At 41.3% G+C, this 17450-nt stretch overlaps 1 protein-coding gene across 2 annotated transcripts; it reads right to left on the bottom strand.

Moving 5' to 3' along the window:
* Window positions 1–428: 428 nt before the first annotated feature.
* LOC116399330 (uncharacterized) lies at window positions 429–10040 on the bottom strand. Of its 2 annotated transcripts, none has more exons than XM_031876416.1 (8): window positions 10010–10040; window positions 9595–9662; window positions 9220–9459; window positions 9030–9095; window positions 8788–8913; window positions 8606–8665; window positions 8401–8466; window positions 429–8263 (listed from the first exon to the last, which is right to left on the bottom strand). In XM_031876416.1, the coding sequence occupies exon 8, from the start codon at window positions 2253–2255 to the stop codon at window positions 582–584; it is 1674 nt and encodes a 557-aa protein (XP_031732276.1). In that variant the 5' UTR covers window positions 2256–8263; window positions 8401–8466; window positions 8606–8665; window positions 8788–8913; window positions 9030–9095; window positions 9220–9459; window positions 9595–9662; window positions 10010–10040; the 3' UTR covers window positions 429–581. The 2 variants fall into 2 exon arrangements, with proteins under 2 accessions (XP_031732276.1, XP_031732277.1); XM_031876417.1 differs by having other exon boundaries at window positions 10010–10034.
* Window positions 10041–17450: the final 7410 nt, after the last annotated feature.

Genomic DNA, 17450 nt, shown 5'->3' with positions numbered 1-17450 from the left:
GCCACTTGAGGTCCTGGGTTATGATGGAGCCCAGGAAACGGAAGGACTCCACAGCGTTGACGGGGGAGTCACACAGGGTGATAGGGGCAGGTGGGGCTACGTTCTTCCTGAAATCCACAACCATCTCCACTGTCTTTAGAGCATTGAGCTCTAAGTTGTTCAAACCGCAACAGGTCACCAGATGGTCAATCTCCCACCTGTAGGCGGACTCATCCCCACCAGAGATGAGTCCAATGAGGGTGGTGTCATCCGCGAACTTCACGAGCTTGACGGACTGGTGACTGGAGGTGCAGCTGTTTGTGTACAGGAAGAAGAGCAGAGGGGAAAGAACACAGCCAACATACAACTACTCATTTCTATAGAAAACATGCACAAAATAAAATAAAACATGATCCAAATACACAAATCTTTGAACTATGCCTTGATGATTTTTTTTTTTTTTTTTTTTTTTTTCTATCTAAACCACACCCCTGTCTAAATTTTATGACTGCAGCTTTCCCAGTTCAGCCGCTTGTGGCTTCCAATTATGGTTACGAGAAACCTCTTCACCTCTGTTGCCAAGTAAGCTGAACTTGCAGCTGTTACAAGTCATCATCAGTTGTACATTGAAAAGAACATACAATCCCCTCATGATCACTAAAGTATGTTGGTAACACTATTGATTCTACTTGATAATGTGTTTTAACATACACACGATCAATTAATGTGCCTCTCTCTGTTGTGGGTGTTTTGAGAAGCTGAACATAACCTTTGTCTGTAATAAATTTGCAGATTGTTAATGATTTACGAATGTCATCATTAAAATCTCCCATAACAGCAATTGTGTTACTTCTTGGATCTAGCCAATCAAGTAACTTCCCTAGATATTCTTTAAACAAAGCCATGGGATAAAGCCTGTAAATAACTGCTGTAAGTATGTTGTAAGGCAGACAGTTGTACACTAAACATTCTAAATTTACATCTGGTACTTTCAGCATGTTTAATTTCAAACTGTCTGCACTATACATGCCAACACCACCATGTTGTTGGCCTTGCAAATCAACCAATGCGGGGTTGCTGCTGCTGTAAGACGAACTTCGGGGAGAACTATCAAATGTATAACCATTGATGTTGACAGAGTGATATGAGGAATCAGCAGGTAACCATGTTTCTGTAACAGCAATACAGTTAAGCCGCAAATGCGTACACACACAATGCAGAGTCAAATTCTGCACAGTCATCAAAAACACAGTAAACGTATGTGTATTCAAAATGTGGCTCATTGGATTTTTCATCAAGAATGGGTCCATACTCTGAATTGCATCATTAATGTTGTCCTTACAATATATGGTTTTATCTTCAAAATCTTGAATTACCAACCCAGACAAACTTCTGAAACGACTCAATGCCACATATGCCTGTCCTGCAGAAAATATTTTTTTAAGACAAACTACAGCACTATCAACAGTAAGGCCTTGCACTTTATGCACTGTACAAGCCCAAGCAAGTTTAAGTGCGAACTGACGCCGCAATCCACCTTTCTTAGTTACCCTTTCCTCTTCTGGTTCAATACCAGTAGAACCCACTGCAACTGCTGACGCATTACCACAGCGTGTCCTCTGTGCACCAACTTCTTTGTCATCAAATTTGACATACACAGTTTGAGGAAACGTATTATTGTCATTGCCATACACTATATGAGTTACGGTGCCACATACCCCATTAACCAGACCATCCATTAGGTCTACATTCTTACACAACATTACACGGGCATCTACGCCCAAAAGCAGCGTTTCAGCCAAACATGTATCATATGCTTTGGCATGATGTCCTTTCATCAACTCAAGCTTGCCTGTTTTCTTACTATTTACAAAGTCCTGTGCGTTTATCTGTACATGTTCAGGACACATGTTAAGAAGCTGCACAACATTATGCTCATTTACTTGCCTATTTGTAGGAAATATGTGTAAAGCTGAGCCAACTTCACCCATTTCACAACGCTTTAATATCTCAATGTCATTGTCTTGCATTGGGGTCCCTTTTGAACGTATTCTTAGTCGGTTTAGCAACTCGGCAAATACATGATCTTTTTGTCGAACAATACTTTTTAATTCCACCACTTTAAATAGGCTAGACCACAAATCTACACCAACATTTTCGACATACAAGGGTTTGCCCTTCACTGGAGGCAACTGGAAAAAAATCTCCAACAGCAAGCACACTAACATTTCCAAATGGGGAATCACCAGATTGTTTAATCTGTTGCAGTCTTCCATGGATATAAGCTAACAGTTTATGATCAACCATGGAGATTTCATCAATGATCAAAATCTGCAAGCTACTATATTCAGCACGTAGAGAATTAAGCTTTTCTTCACCCAACGGCGTGTAAGGCAAGTGTACATCTTTCCCAATGCTAAATGTGCTGTGAATAGTAGCTGCATGTAAATTATATGCAGCTATCCCTGTAGGAGCAGTTAATAAAACACAAATGTCACCAGGATGACGACAGATTGTTGACAACAACCTCATTGCCTCGTACTGAATAGCCTTTATTAAATGGCTTTTACCTGTCCCTGCACCACCTGTAATGAAAACACGTAATGGGTCTGGCTCCCCCCCCCCATTACCTTTTGTAAACACCAATTTCTAATCTCATAGAAAATACACATCTGTGGCTCATTAAGAGATCGAATTAATGCCAGACCATCACTCCTGCACATGATGTTATTTCTCTTTTCTAAATGTGCAACTTGCTCCCTATTCACTCCTAAATCAGGAATATTTTCTATCTGCTCATCCACTACCTGTTCCTCATCTCTGCATAGCTGGTTGCACTCTAAACGCTCCAATTCTTGCTCTGGGCACAGCTCACACCAGGCATCTTCTAAAACACTATCATTATCAGCTGCATTTTGGATAGTATCCAACTCATCTGCATCATGTTCGAATTTGCTTCTATTTAAATCAACAACTGACTTCACCAAATGTAGCAATCCATCAGCTAATCTCACACTACCACCACTGTAAAACTGCTGATTATGTCTCAAAACCTGGTGGTTTGAGCTGCACATCTTTACGATACAGCATAAGCAATTGCAGAATACTCTGATAGAAAAGTTCAGGGTTTTTTGTCTCTGAAAAGCGCACATAACGCATAACTGCAGGTTGTGAACGTGTTCTTTTCAAAACAAAAATCATTGTTTAGTTTAATCCGATTTGCAGACTTCTCGTTTTTAGACAGAATACGATACTCTGATGCAAATGTTACAATACGCATGTCATTAAAACTACCATCGTTTGGCCTATTCTTGTATCTATCAACACCACTAGGCATCCACATGTCTTCTGTGGTAAGATTACCTGATGCTGCCTTTTGTTTTAACACACGTAAAGGCAAACTCATTTTAACAACATTATCCCCTACTGGCACAAAAACAACTTTCCTTGAACATTCCTTCAGATGCATGTTTGTTAACCTATATACAGCCTCTTGAGCACACACATCTCTGTTGTGTAAATACACACGCCCTAAATTCTTCAATGCATCTTTTGCACTAGCATTTCCTTCCTTAGCTGCTTCCCTTTGTGCATTCCCCAACAATAGTCCCATCTCTTTTTCTGACTTTGAAATATAAGAAGTGATGTACACTACACATGCATCAACAACATATTGTATGTCAATATTAGCATTCCAACATTTTAACAGTGGTTTGCTATATTGATTAATCCAAACCTCATTGGCCTGCCTTTTTAACACATGTGTTTTCCTACAGAACCGCTTATATGCCTTCTCAAAGATAGTTTGATTAATACCTAAATGTCTGAACAACTCTTCCACAGAAGCAAAACTAGCATGATCATCTGAAAGAGCCTCCTCAACTGCTGTCAGAATTTTAGATGCATACTCTCTTCATTTTCTCAGTTTTTTCCTGCTCCTCATTCTTGCATTCACAATGTGCCGTCCTATTGGTGTCATCTACCTTACACGTGCACATTTTCTTATCATCATCTTCACGACATATACAGTAAATGTTCGAGCTGATGCCGGCCTGGGAAAACCGAAAAGGCAAACAGTTTTATTCTTTTTACACGTTTTTGAATGCTGTTGCACAGATGTCACAATGTCTTTTAAGGGCTCATCTTGTGATGGTAATTCACATGTTACATATTTATCAACAAATTCAATTACCTCAGCATCTGTGTTTTTTATCAATTAATGGGGCATTCTCAATCCAAAATAGACAGTGGACATGTGGTGAACCACGTTGCTGGAATTCCACCCTATAAAAGTAGCCCTTTATTTTCCCGATTGGATGAGATGGAGACATGAGTACCGCCTTCAAAAAACAATGCCAGCGAAAATCAAACACTCGCTGCAGTGACGGGATTGCGATGTAAAATTCTAAATCCTTAACTGTCTGCGTTCTACCTTCCCGTTTCAAAATACTATACAGAAGATTTTTCCAACGCATATCAGCAGAAGAAAACGAACAGAACCATGTAGGGACACCAAGCTGACGAACACAAGCCAACAAGTCACGCTGTGCTCCCTGCCAAAAAGATGGGGTACCTCTAATAGGTTTAAGAAAACGATAGCCATTATCAAATTCCAACAACTTTTTTAAAGATTCTTCATTGTTCAACACATCATTGCTAACCTTTTGACCTTTACTACCTCCTTGTCCTTTCCGTAATGCTATGGATACGTTTGACACAACTTTTTCAACCTCAGACATGTACTGAGCAAAAAAGATGTACTCAACATTTTGTGAAAATCTACCATCAACATGTAAAATCCTGTTATTAAAACAACGCGACAATGTCAAGCGATACTGTCTACTAGCATGGTATGTGGACCATCCCTGTGGAAACAACACTGTGAAGCATTTGGCTTCGTTTTCATGATCAGATAGCAATTTCACAGGATTACTCCCTTCTGCTGGTGCCACATTCAAAACATCATCAACATATTGATCAAGCACTTCTTGACCAATGTCAAGAGGCATGAGACACATGACCTGAAACATACAATGTTGCTGCCTATCATGCAAATGCTCATCTTCACCAACATCTGTAGATGCTTCACCACTCTCTACATTTGTTTCACTCTCCTTTCCTAAAACCTCTTCATCTTGTTCCCTACTAAACCCATTTAGCCAAGCTTCATTAAACTCTACATCTTTATAATGTACATTTGTCTGTTTTAAATATTGCAACGCTTGCTTTATGCGCATAGTGTTAACAAATTGATATTCATAATGCCCCTTTCATGTTAGTTTACGCTTCAATTTAACAGCCAACAAAGATCCTTCCATGTCAGAATGTGGAAGTAAATTGTTAGTCTGCACAATATTTGCTGGAACACATGTCCATGTCCATGTACTCTACTTTGGCCACCTTTAGGTAATGCCAACATTTTCATAAATGGTATATTCAAAGCAATCAAATGTTGTTCTAAGCTATTCAAACACTCCAACTGTGCCAGAATGGGATGAACTGCCAAATTGTTTATTGCACATTCAGGTGGCATTTCACCTCTATTAATCTTAAAATGACAAGTGCAACAAATCCACAGCTGACCTCTTGCTGTACCCAACCATTGACATGGCATTACGCAATCCTTATTACATTTGTGTAAATATTTTTCACTTATACATGCATCTGCAATTGCTGTACTGTTTTTATAATCATCTCTTTTACAATGTACAACCTGATGTTTAAACAACAATCTATGACAAACAACACAAAATCTGGCCCATTTTTAACTTTTTCCAATAACTGCTCCGTCACAAAATCAAACTGCTCTGAATTTTCATCCTTAATTTGTTACCTGCTATAACAAGCTTCTTATGCTCTGGATTTCTATACTTCTTTGTACTCATGGCTTTTACATTTTGCTTGTGAAATTCATTTTCACAGTACTTACTTTTACTAAATGCCTTCATTTTCTCTCTATGCAACTCATTGTTGTGATATTTCATTTTCTTTTGTAATTTCTGTTTCCTCTTCAAGTAGGAGGATGTTTCATTCTGCACGTTACTATGCTGTTGTTGATGTGTTCTATCGTCTTTCACTTTACTACGTTTCCTCAAATTGTAGCTTGCAGAAGTTAACCTTTTGCAGAAGCCATAACAGCTCTGCAACTGAGGCTGATTGACACACAGAACTGTCTCATAATGGTTATTATTGCAGTTCTCCAAGTAGATCCCCTGGTTTGAGAAACAGTTATTCCTGCAACCATCTGTCTTGAACATATGTGAAAATATTGACACCTAAAACATTGGCTGCCGCTTGAATTTCAACCTCAGTTGCCCAACTACCAAGCTTATGCATCTTTAAAGTACTTATGTACTCTGCCACTGACGAATATGCATCTCTTAATATATTCTTATATGTCATTACATTGCTTTGTAAATGCCTAACAGCAAACCTCACTTATCCGTGGTGCCTTTCTGAGCCACTCACAGCTTGGGAGACTGCTCTAAAGAAACAGTTGCCATCAGCCACAATTTTGTGATTTTTACACAGAGTGCCTAACGCACCAACAGCTGTAGACACTGGTGCATCAGTGTTTTTAAACGCAACATTTAACTGTAAGCATAAAGCCTGACCAACCTCTTTACAAATAGGAGCAAACTGCAGGTTTTGTCACATCACTGACAAACTCAACATCTGAATTAACACCAGTGACATCATGGGTTATCAATTTCTTTGAAGCACAACTTCCTACAGACATCTTGCACTTGGCTACTGTGACATTATTGGCTGCTCCTTCAATACTAGAGTTCAGGGGTGTCTCAGTGACACAAACACCACTTATTTCAAAAAGCTTTTGCTGATTGCCAAACCCCTCTGACAGACGACAAATGTGCTCGTATACATCGTCCATTGAATCAAAATACAAAACACTCCTTCCATCTCCATCAACCATGCCACTAGCATTGCGTGCATGCGAGTCAACCACTGCATACTGTCCATTTCCCTTAATGATTGCACACGTATTGCCACACAACGTCAGAAGACATGTGGTGTATTTTGAAAATATCTGCTCCAGTCCACTAGAAAGAGTGGTGAGGGTACGATTTTCAATCAGTAAACCTTAAACCACATCTACATGTCCTATCACAAAGTCATCATCATAACTAAATTGAAAATTATGTCCATCGATTTCGTCCTGCTTAGGCAAGTCATTGACACACAACAGACTAGACGTGCTGCTGATCGCGTCACTTTCTCTCAAACGAGTGTACAACTGGTCACCTGAAAGCAACACTGAGTCCAGATCTGTTGTCTGCCATGAGAAGACACTCTCTCTGGTATGTTTTGCTAAACTTACCAACGCCATTGCCATGCACTGAACTCCTCCAAATGTAAACCTCTCATCCCCCTGGTGAAATGATCCCATTACACCGTTATCAAGCCTACCAGAACTGCCTGCCTCAACATCAGTTGCAACATTCCTGTCGCCACTGTCACCATCACAACTGACAGAATGTTTGTCTACACTCTCTGTAAACCCAGTAGCACACTCCATGTCAGTATCAGTTTGGTACTGAACTGAAAGGCTGTGAATACCCCACTACCCAGCGTTTAAAGACTCTTTTAGATCCCTAATGTGATACATCAGGTCTGCCATACATGTGTTGAAAACGGCCACAGGCGTGCCATAAACAGATGCCAACCCGGACCCGGCATCACGTACGCCACAATCAACTACTACAAAAAACTTGCCGTGTTGAATAACAGTAATAACTGCACTATCAAGGTTCAAAAGACACATTCTATCTCCATCTAATAGTTCTTCCATTTTTCTCAACAGCACAGTCTCACAGTTATTGTACTCCGGCTCGCCCACATCAACTGCCCAGCTAATGCCAAACACAGCACTCTGTTTTAGCAACGTGCACAGTTGTTCCTCTGCTACATTACTTTGATGGCTTGCCATTTCCAATTTCATACTTTCTACACGTATGCCATCAACCTCTGACCCCTTCCATGTGCATACAGGAGTAATCACATGTTTGATTGCAGCAACAACACTACGTGCAAGACCTATGTTCACATTAGACTGTCCATCTGCTTTGCTGAAAACAGTCCCAGCCACAACAGCCGTTTGCCGTTTGTTTGCACAGATGCACTCATTAGGATTAGAACCAGTCTGACCTTTGATGTTTCTTTGTGTGCAGCCCTTAAGGTGGTCACTCTCTCTCATATCCACTTGCAAAGCCCTGGAAGGTGATGTTGGCATTGAGGAGAGTTGCACAGCCTGGGGGATTGGCACCTTATGGAACATAAAGGGACAAAGAACATTTAAAAACATGTAGTTGCTTAAAAACTGATTTCAGTGTAATTTAACTGCATTTTCATTAACAACATGTTCCGTTAGATCATTTCAATATAAGTATGAAGAACACCCACCTCTGCATTCACAGCCACCGTCTCTGATGGCTCCACAGGGATGTTTGCAACACTAGGTGTGTCCACCTAAAAGAGAATGCCACAGTTAACTTTCAGCACATTTATTTCCACAGTGCAATGTACAAATACAGATATGTCTTTACTTGCATACACTGCATAAAATTCAATTTCACAACAGACAGATATGGTATACACAAAAACACACCTGCTGCTCTGTCACGGTCTTGTCTAAAACTGCCTTCTGGGGTCGTCCCATGCGTCGTTCCTAAATTGAGATAAACAACAAACATTTGTAAGCACAACTTGCAACATTTTCATATGGAAATATAATAATTTCTGACTTCTAAAATTCTATAGACAGACAGAGGACATGTAGTTGCAAGTTACCTTTCTGCATTGTGAAACAACTGCTGGGCACGCTGCTGGGCTTGGAAGATGCGATGGAACAGCATCCATGGCATCCAAGATGGCACTGCTGAACCTCCAGAGACGTACAGAACATTCTTTGACAACCTGAAATATACAGCAGAAAAAAATGTTATGGACACCTTGCTACACAAGTGCTATCCATACAATTATGATCATAAATATTTCCGTGTTTTTCAGCACATAAATGAAACCTGACAAACCTGCTGATGAACAAGCCTCCTCTTGGGTGCACCGCAAGACTGCTCTGGTTTCCCCAAATGATGTCTCTGTAATGACAATAGCATTCCTTACATTAAACACGTGTCTCCTTTGACCATTACATGTTACCATGTTAACGCTATACACGTGTCTGCACAATCAGCTACAAAATTACAGTCTGCAATCATTTACCTTCTTGCCACATCCAACAAATGTCCACTCAGAAGGGCCTGGTCGGCGTGGCATGCGGCGGACCTCTCCCTTCACGACCACCTTCGGCGAGATCCTGCGAGCAGGAGGCGATGTCTTTGGAGAAACATCTGGCTTCTTGGTAGAAACAGGATCCAGCACCTTGCTCAGCAGGTGGTCATGTGCAGCAGAAAAGAACGCCTTTGCCAAGATCGGCATCCCGTCAGAGTCACTCAAATGCACCTACAAAGCAATAATAGAGATATGACTTAACACATAACCTACGAATCAATATAAATCTGCCATGAATTGATTGCTATAATCTATAAACAACAATAAATCACACTTCTGCACATGTCATCAACCTAATTTACTTACGCTGTCTTTGTACCAAAGCTGAAGGTCGTTCATAGGAAACTGCTCAGCAACAGACCAGTACCGGACACCTTAACATGAGAAGAAAAAGCCAGATTTACTAAAAAGGCCTAAATGATTTTCAACAGTCTTTTTTGACAGAAAACAAGATGTAGACAAAACAATTATGCAGTGCACAGATGTGATCTCTTTTCTGATATTTCTACCATTATGACTTTTAGGAAGACAAGCCTTTACATTGATTCCATTTACTAACACAATATGATTGTAATGGAAGTTCATTTTGTTAATGTGTATATATGAATCATGATTTATGCGAATCAAATAAACAAAATAAATTATGGAAAATCAAAATGGCATGGCATATATTAACTGGTAAACATGTAACTTTTCATAAGTGACATTTCATGAAACACACCTGCAGATGCAGCCTTACGACGGTACTGATTTCACAGGTGCTCCTGCACATCCACCGGTACGTTAAGCCCTGGAGGAAAATCCACCACCACCACCTAAAAATAAACAATAGACGTTCATAAGTTATTTTATCCAAACGCTATACCCAACCTCTCAACTTCTACACCAACATCATTTCTAGTAGAAAAGATATCTTACCTCATCCCATTTCTCGCAAACACTACCAAGGAGCAGGGCGAACTCGTCACCAGCCTTGATGACGGTTCTACGGGAAGTGAGGTTGTTGGATGGGGCCAAAACACAGACAACATCAGGAGTACGATCCAACGCAGCATTCAGCACCTCAGTCCGCAAGTCCTTTGCAGCGGCCCCCGGCGTAGACATCACACCATAAGAAAATACTGCTGGCATCTCCACAAAACCATCTGCAATGCCTCGCAGATGCGAGTCGCCTACAAGAAGGAAAAACTAAACACAAAATGGCATTTTTAGAATGACAAACAAATAATCTTACGGAAATCAACAACTTTCTTGATAATTTGTCAACGCAAATATACCTTATTGTCTGGAGAGTTATCTAGAAAGACCATCTTGTGCTGCTTCCCGGTCACGGTGGAAGTTGGCCACTTCGTCGCTGGATTACGAAATCCCGTTCCATCAACTATTGAATAGACAAGGAAAACAAAATAAACACTATGAAACATAATACTACATAATCCATTTAAACACAACAGTGCACATTCCAGACATGTAAAAAGAAAATACAGCTTACACATAGAACAGCAATTAAGGAAAGCAGTTGCCAACATACCAGAAGAAACAGAGGGTCTTTGAGGGTTAATTTCCAAGGGACGGCGCATCTCTGCAATCCTCTTGGCTGCCTGAGATCGGCGGTAAGATCGTCCACGAGGCATCTGAAAGTATATTAGTTCATTGATTAGTCATGACATCACAAGATGTTGCTGTTCAGAGTTACAAAATGCTACATGTTAGGAAAGATAATTTCTAATACATCCATGATTATAATATCAACGACCGTGCAAGTCATTACAATAACAAACGGTATCATAACTATGCTCTTACTCACATGTAAGAGTCTGCAGTATGTTATACCTGCCACAAGAGGGCACTATAGAACTATAAACACAAATGTTGTCACTTCTGATCTGTACTTCTACAGCACGCCCTTGTGGCATGTATGGGAACCTGGCACTGCACACTCGAGCCATATATATATTATATACATCATATATTTTACATCATATACCATGCATGCCTGGTTAATATTCTGCGACCGTGATAGACCATCAATTACACTTGCTACAACTATGATATAAGGACAGCAAGTTCAGCTTCTTATCATAAGCCAGTATCTCATAATTCCATCTACCATGAATTGCAATCCACTACAAAACGGATGACAATGAATCTGTGCTCTAAATAAGCTTGTGAACACTACCCGCGCATTTCAGAGCAACAGAAACTTAAAAAAAGACTATGAGCAAAGACTGTTGTTGAGCAGTGGTGGGCCGTCAGGGCCTGCTGGCCTAAACAGAATCACAAAGTTATAGCTATTTCATAATTTAATATTTTCAGCGGACATTTTCAGCCCTCAAACACATTAAAACCTATTCAAGAATACAACTGGGGAAGCTCGGCTGTCTTCACTGGCCTCCGTGAATGGAGAAGGACTTCTTACTGGAACTAAAACACACGGATATACTGAACAACAGTGAGATTAAACTCTTTATTGACAAAGAAAAAGGAGGAACAGCAGCTAAACAGTGAACAGCAGCTCTGGTAAGTGAACTGCTTTTGTTTTTACATCTTTGTAGCTTTAATATGCTTGTTTATATATTATTATTAGTACAACTTTTATGAAGATGGATTTTTGTTTAGTTTTATATGTGATAGGAACCATTGTTACGGCCAATGTTGCCCTGGGGACATATTTAGCCGTGCAGTGATGCCAACATGGCGACTTTCTCACTAAATCTGTCGACTTTCCAAAGCCTCATGGAGACTTTTTTGTCAAAAGCTACTGGCAACAAATCTAGCGACTTTTTCCGGAGTTATTAGAGACTTTTCTGACGTTAAAGCACGTGTTCTGCACTCTCGTGAACGAGCAGCTGGTGTGAGCCCCCCCTCCCCCGCAAACCCAAAGCACACACAGGCGGGTACTCTCACAGAAGCCTGGCACAGCTGCAGTCAGAGCAGTGAGGAGACACACTCCTAAACATCAACACATTTAACCAGCTGCCGACTCGCGCACAAATAGCCAGGTTTGTTGAAGGAATCTGCCATGAATTGCAATCCGCTACAAAACGGACGACAACGAATCTGTGCTTGTGAAGTTTGTGAACACTATCAGCACTTTCAGAGCAACAGAAACTGAAACGGTGTGTGGACAAAGACGGTTGTTGCGCAACAATGCGGAAGTGGGTTTGTGACCGCGCGAACATTTGAAATTGTATCAGAAAACAACTGCTATTTTGGCTTTTGCGATACATAAGCAGTATACAATATTGCTCTACTTTATGTGTTAGCTTGACACCTAACGATCAACACGTTTAACCAGCAGCTGACAAAAAAACGCTATGCTACAGACGTTAATAATCACAGAAAACTCACCTTGGCAGAGAAAACAAGTCGTTTGGAGATCAAACTTCGTAGAGTCCTGTCGGGTCTTGAAGATGTGATCCAGTGGTCTTCTGATAACAGAAAAGAGAACCTTCTAGTAGAAAGTGATCCTGCGAAAAAACACACAGCAACTTATCCTTCAGCCAAGTGGGCGTGTCAATGACGTCAATGACCGTGGCGTTCTTCTTCTTTTTGATTTTATGGCGGATGGCATCCAGTGAATGGTGCATTACCGCCACCTACTATATTGGAGTGTGAATCCTATAACCTGTCCCCTTACAAACCTAAACTAAAATAAAACAAAAAACAAAAACAAACAAAACAAAAAGGACTTCTCCATTTCAGAGCGTTAAATTATTTTGCTCAATCCTGTTTCAATAAGTTATTAGCATGACGTCATCCAGCTAGCCAAACCTGTCTGGTGTTCAGCTAGAATAGAATAGAATAGAATAGAATTATACTTTATTCATCCCCATGGGGAAATGTGTCTGTGGCAGCAGCAAACAGGGTTACACAATAAAATATAAATATTAAGTATGGAAAATGCACACTATATACAATATAATCAAATAACAGAGCAGGACCTATTAAATTTAAGAAAATATAGTAATAAAAATGCACAGTATATACACTAAATAGAATCGTATTAAATTAACTAAGTAGGAAAAAATAAACTAAACAGTAGTGCACAAGATCACCAACAGCAGCAACAACAGTGTAGCAGTGTTATAGTCTAGTTATAGTCTAATCACCATGTTTGATTTGGCCAGAGGTGATTTATTATACAGTGATATTGCAGTGGGCAAGAATGTTCTCCTGTATCGGTCCTTGTGACAGCGGAGCTGAATCAGTCTATTGGAGAAAGTGCTCCACTGTCCCTGCAGTAGGTGGTGGAGAGAGTGGTCCGGGTTATCCAATATGGATAATAGTTTCTTCAGTGCCCTCCTCTCCACCACCTCTTCCAGATAGTCTTGTTTGCAGCCAATGATGGAGCCGGCCTTCTTAACAAGTTTGTTAAGTCTGTTGGTGTCTCCGGCTCCAATGCTGCTTCCCCAGCAGACTACTGCAAAATACAGTGCACTGGCCACAACAGACTGGTAGAACATCTCCAACATCTTGCTGCACACGTTGAAGGATCGAAGTTTCCTCAAGATAAAGAGTCGACTCATCCCCTTCTTGTACACAATGATGTTGATGTTGGTCTTCCAGTTCAGTCTGCTGTCGATGGAGACACCCAGGTACTTGTACTCCTCCACCATGTCCACATCCTCTGCCAGAACTTTCACCGGTTGTGGAGCCGTTGTCTTCCTCCTGAAGTCGACTACCATCTCTCTGGTCTTGGCCACGTTCAGACTCAGGTGATTTCTACCGGCCCACTCCACAAAGTCATCCACAATCAGCAGGACACTGGAGGGAGTTGAACCCCATCCCAGTAAACTGACAGTCTGTTATGTTACAAACACTGAAGCACATTCACACACATTCATTTTCTTAATGATCTTTAAATGCTTACATTTATGATTGTATCGGATGTACACTCAAAAGATTTGAGGCTTAAGACCTGGCAACATGATCTTGCTACGCTGCTGGTCTACGCAGGAAATATCTCACTCGTGCACGCAATGTGATGGTCACAGAAATTCATGGCCGCGTCACCCAGAGTCCTGCCAGTACCAGGAAATACCATTTAACTCGTGCACGCAGTGTATGACGGTCACAGAAATACATGGCCAGAGTCCTGCCAGTACCCTCGACATGCGTGAAGTTGCGAGGGCCCGTTCATCGCTGCTCGCAGCTTTAATTTAAATTATAACTGAGGGTGCAAAATATTAAACTTAATGTATTTGCATCCTTGCATCCTTGCAACCGGGCCTGTCTCTTCCTCTCCATCAGGGCATTGTCAACCATTACCAGATAATAGCCATTAAGTGGTCCGAAATGGTAGCACCAATTGTGGCAATCAGAACAGTCAATATTTATCAGCGATTTAGCTGTATGTTTTTGCTTTGTGGAACCAGTTATTCATCAGTGAGTCATGTTGCTTTTTAAAGCCAAGGTTTTCAGAGCGGCTGTCAGCTCAGACACGTTGACTCAGACGTGCTGAGGTCTTTCTTTTTTTTACAATGAGGCTGATTGAGGGCCTGGTGTCACAGCAAAGAGGTTAGAAATACACCCTGCTTCCTCACAGCTTAATTTCAAAGTGCTACTGGAGTGAGGAGATTAGAATGAGTAGAGTGCTGAGAGGGAGGGGGCAGGGTGTGAGAGCGGGTCGCCGAACAACAGAGGTTGCTACAGAGCTCAGTAATCGTACGCTCAGGGGACTACTGTGATAAGACATAAAAGTCACCAGACTTAAGGAAAACCCTCACTAAATGTAAATGAAAGAGAAGGAAGTGGTTACAAAAAAAGATACTACATCTCACTTATCTTTGTTGTCAGGGGAAATTAAATCTGTCAGGTTAATAAAAGATAGAACGTTATGAACTATGAACTACAGCGGCCGAAAAAAACAGTTGGGGAGGGAGGAATCTATCAATTTATTTCTCATTTATTCTTCTGTCTGTTTCACACAGCTTAAGCACACTACTTACAAGCTGATATTATTCACCAATCATATCAATCTGTCTCCTGTAAACTGATTGTAGAAGGTGCAATCCCCTCACTGTGCTGATCAGACAGCTGGGGTCCAGGTACATAATGTATCCTGGAATAATTATGGGATTGAGGGAGATGTTAGGCTTAGTAAGTGCTTTCATTGTGACAGAGTTGGGTGTTTGACATAGCGGTACTCAGTGCAAAATACTCCTGGGCGTTACTGACATGTCTGCATTCCTCATGGCACTTTCTGCTCTCAAGAGAGGTAACATTTGTTCAAACCAATAATAATCACCTTAAATGTTGTGCTGCTCCTGTGTGTGTGTGTGTGTGTGCGTGTGCGTGTGCGTGTGTGTGTGCGTGTGCGTGTGTGTGAGTACCTGGACAGCGAAGGGTCTGGGAGTTGTGTATTTAGCTCCTTCATTAGACTACGTCGGTGCTCGGGCCCCAATGAACATTCCAAAAACAATAGGTCCTCCGCTCCGACTACGTCGGTGCTCGGGCCCTAATAATAATAAAAAACATTCGAAAAACAATAGGTCCTCCGCTCCGACTACGTCGGTGCTCGGGCCCTAATAAACATTCGAAAAACAATAGGTCCTCCGCTCCGACTACGTCGGTGCTCGGGCCCTAATAATTAAAGCTGCAAGCAGTGATGGACGGGCCCTCGCTCCTTCCCGTTGCTCACGGGTACTGGCGGGACGCCGGCAGACGCGGGCGCTAATGTCTTCGACCATCGGACAACACGTCCCGGAGCTCATTGTATTTTTCCGCTTGGACTGTGTGACGCTGGAAAATATGTTGTGCAAATATTCCACCAGTTCCTGTATCCACTAGATAACACACGTAAACATGCATTATGTTGCTCTACATCAAGTGCAGACCACATCATGTAAATATCATGTAAATCGGATGCGGTTTGTCACACAATGCTGTCTTCACGTTGGCAGTAGGTGGCGCTATGACTGAGTGAAAATTTGCTTGTAGACATCGTCAGGCCATGACTGTTATCAAGTATGGCAAGTTTGGGACAGATTTGAACAAGTACAGTGGAGTGACATCAGCTTGTTGTTTAACGGCATATCACATAAAATGGCCGCCACGCCACATCTATGCCATTCCATCAAACGTAAAGCTTTGAGTGACTTTTAATTGCAAAGGTCTTTAGATTGTAATGACCGAATTTGAAGTGGATTTGACAAAGTCTCTAGGAGGAGTTTGTTAAAGTATAGCGACTAGTTATCAAGGAAAAATTCACACAGAAATTAAAATGGTCGACATCCGGTTGATTTTAGAATATAGTCCCAAGAGACTTTTCTTCAAGTCTCCATGTGATACATGTGCCTAGTAATTGTCATACATCTAGGTCAAACGTACTGCGATCGCTGCATCTGCGAAATTTTGTAGGGAGCGCTATTGAGCTGACTTGCCACTTTGAAGCATCAGATAACTACATGTACAATTTTAAATGTGTTTGCCATGTTTGGTTCTGGTTGGAGCATGTTTAGCCCCTCAAAAACACCGTTTTTCATGGCAGGTGAGATGGAGCAGAGCTGGGTAAGGAATTCAGATAGGTTGGAGAGCAAGGCAGGGTTGGGTTTGGGGGTGGGTGGTAGATAATTGAAATGACCAGGGGTTTAGGATCAGAGAGTTTGAATGTCAGCTGTTCAAATGAGGATGGACTTACGATGTTACTTACGATGGTTTTGCCAAGTTTCAGTGAGACAGAGGATATCAAGGTTGCTGTCAGTGATTAATTCATTGATTGGGCTTTTGTTGCTTAGTGACCGGATATTGAACAGAGCAAGTTTCATGGAGTGTTTTGTGATTGGTTGTGAGGATTTAGGTTCTGAGGTTGGCTGGATTCACGTGCTGTTTGGTATGATAACGTAATGAGCGAGTGGTTGTACGCCGGTGCTGAGTCCACAGAGACGGGATAGATTTGACAGAAGTTGGGTTGTAGATGATGAACTTGTGCTGGGAACCGATATGGATGTAGCAGAGGTTGGGAAACTGTGCTCTGAGGTGGCAGCGTAGAAGAAGAGGAAGGGGCGTGTGTGTGTGTAAAGTAAATAGTCAGTCACGCAGACAAGATTGTACAGCGTGCTGTAAATTAGCCGCTAGCAGGCGGATACCCAGCTTGTTAAGATGAATACCATCGTTCTTAGAAGAGGAAGAGCAGTCCCAAAACAGATTAAAATTGTCAA

Source organism: Anarrhichthys ocellatus, unplaced genomic scaffold, assembly GCF_004355925.1.
Source record: "Anarrhichthys ocellatus isolate YVR2014 unplaced genomic scaffold, GSC_Weel_1.0 scaffold108, whole genome shotgun sequence".
Taxonomy (NCBI): domain Eukaryota; kingdom Metazoa; phylum Chordata; class Actinopteri; order Perciformes; family Anarhichadidae; genus Anarrhichthys; species Anarrhichthys ocellatus.
The sequence above is the reverse complement of the archived record's forward strand: the minus strand, read 5'-3'. Positions and strand labels throughout refer to the sequence as shown.

Coding starts and splice junctions, on each gene's coding strand:
- LOC116399330 (XM_031876416.1), bottom strand. CDS start 2,255: ATGGAAGACTGCAACAGATTAAACAATCTGGTGATTCCCCATTTGGAA.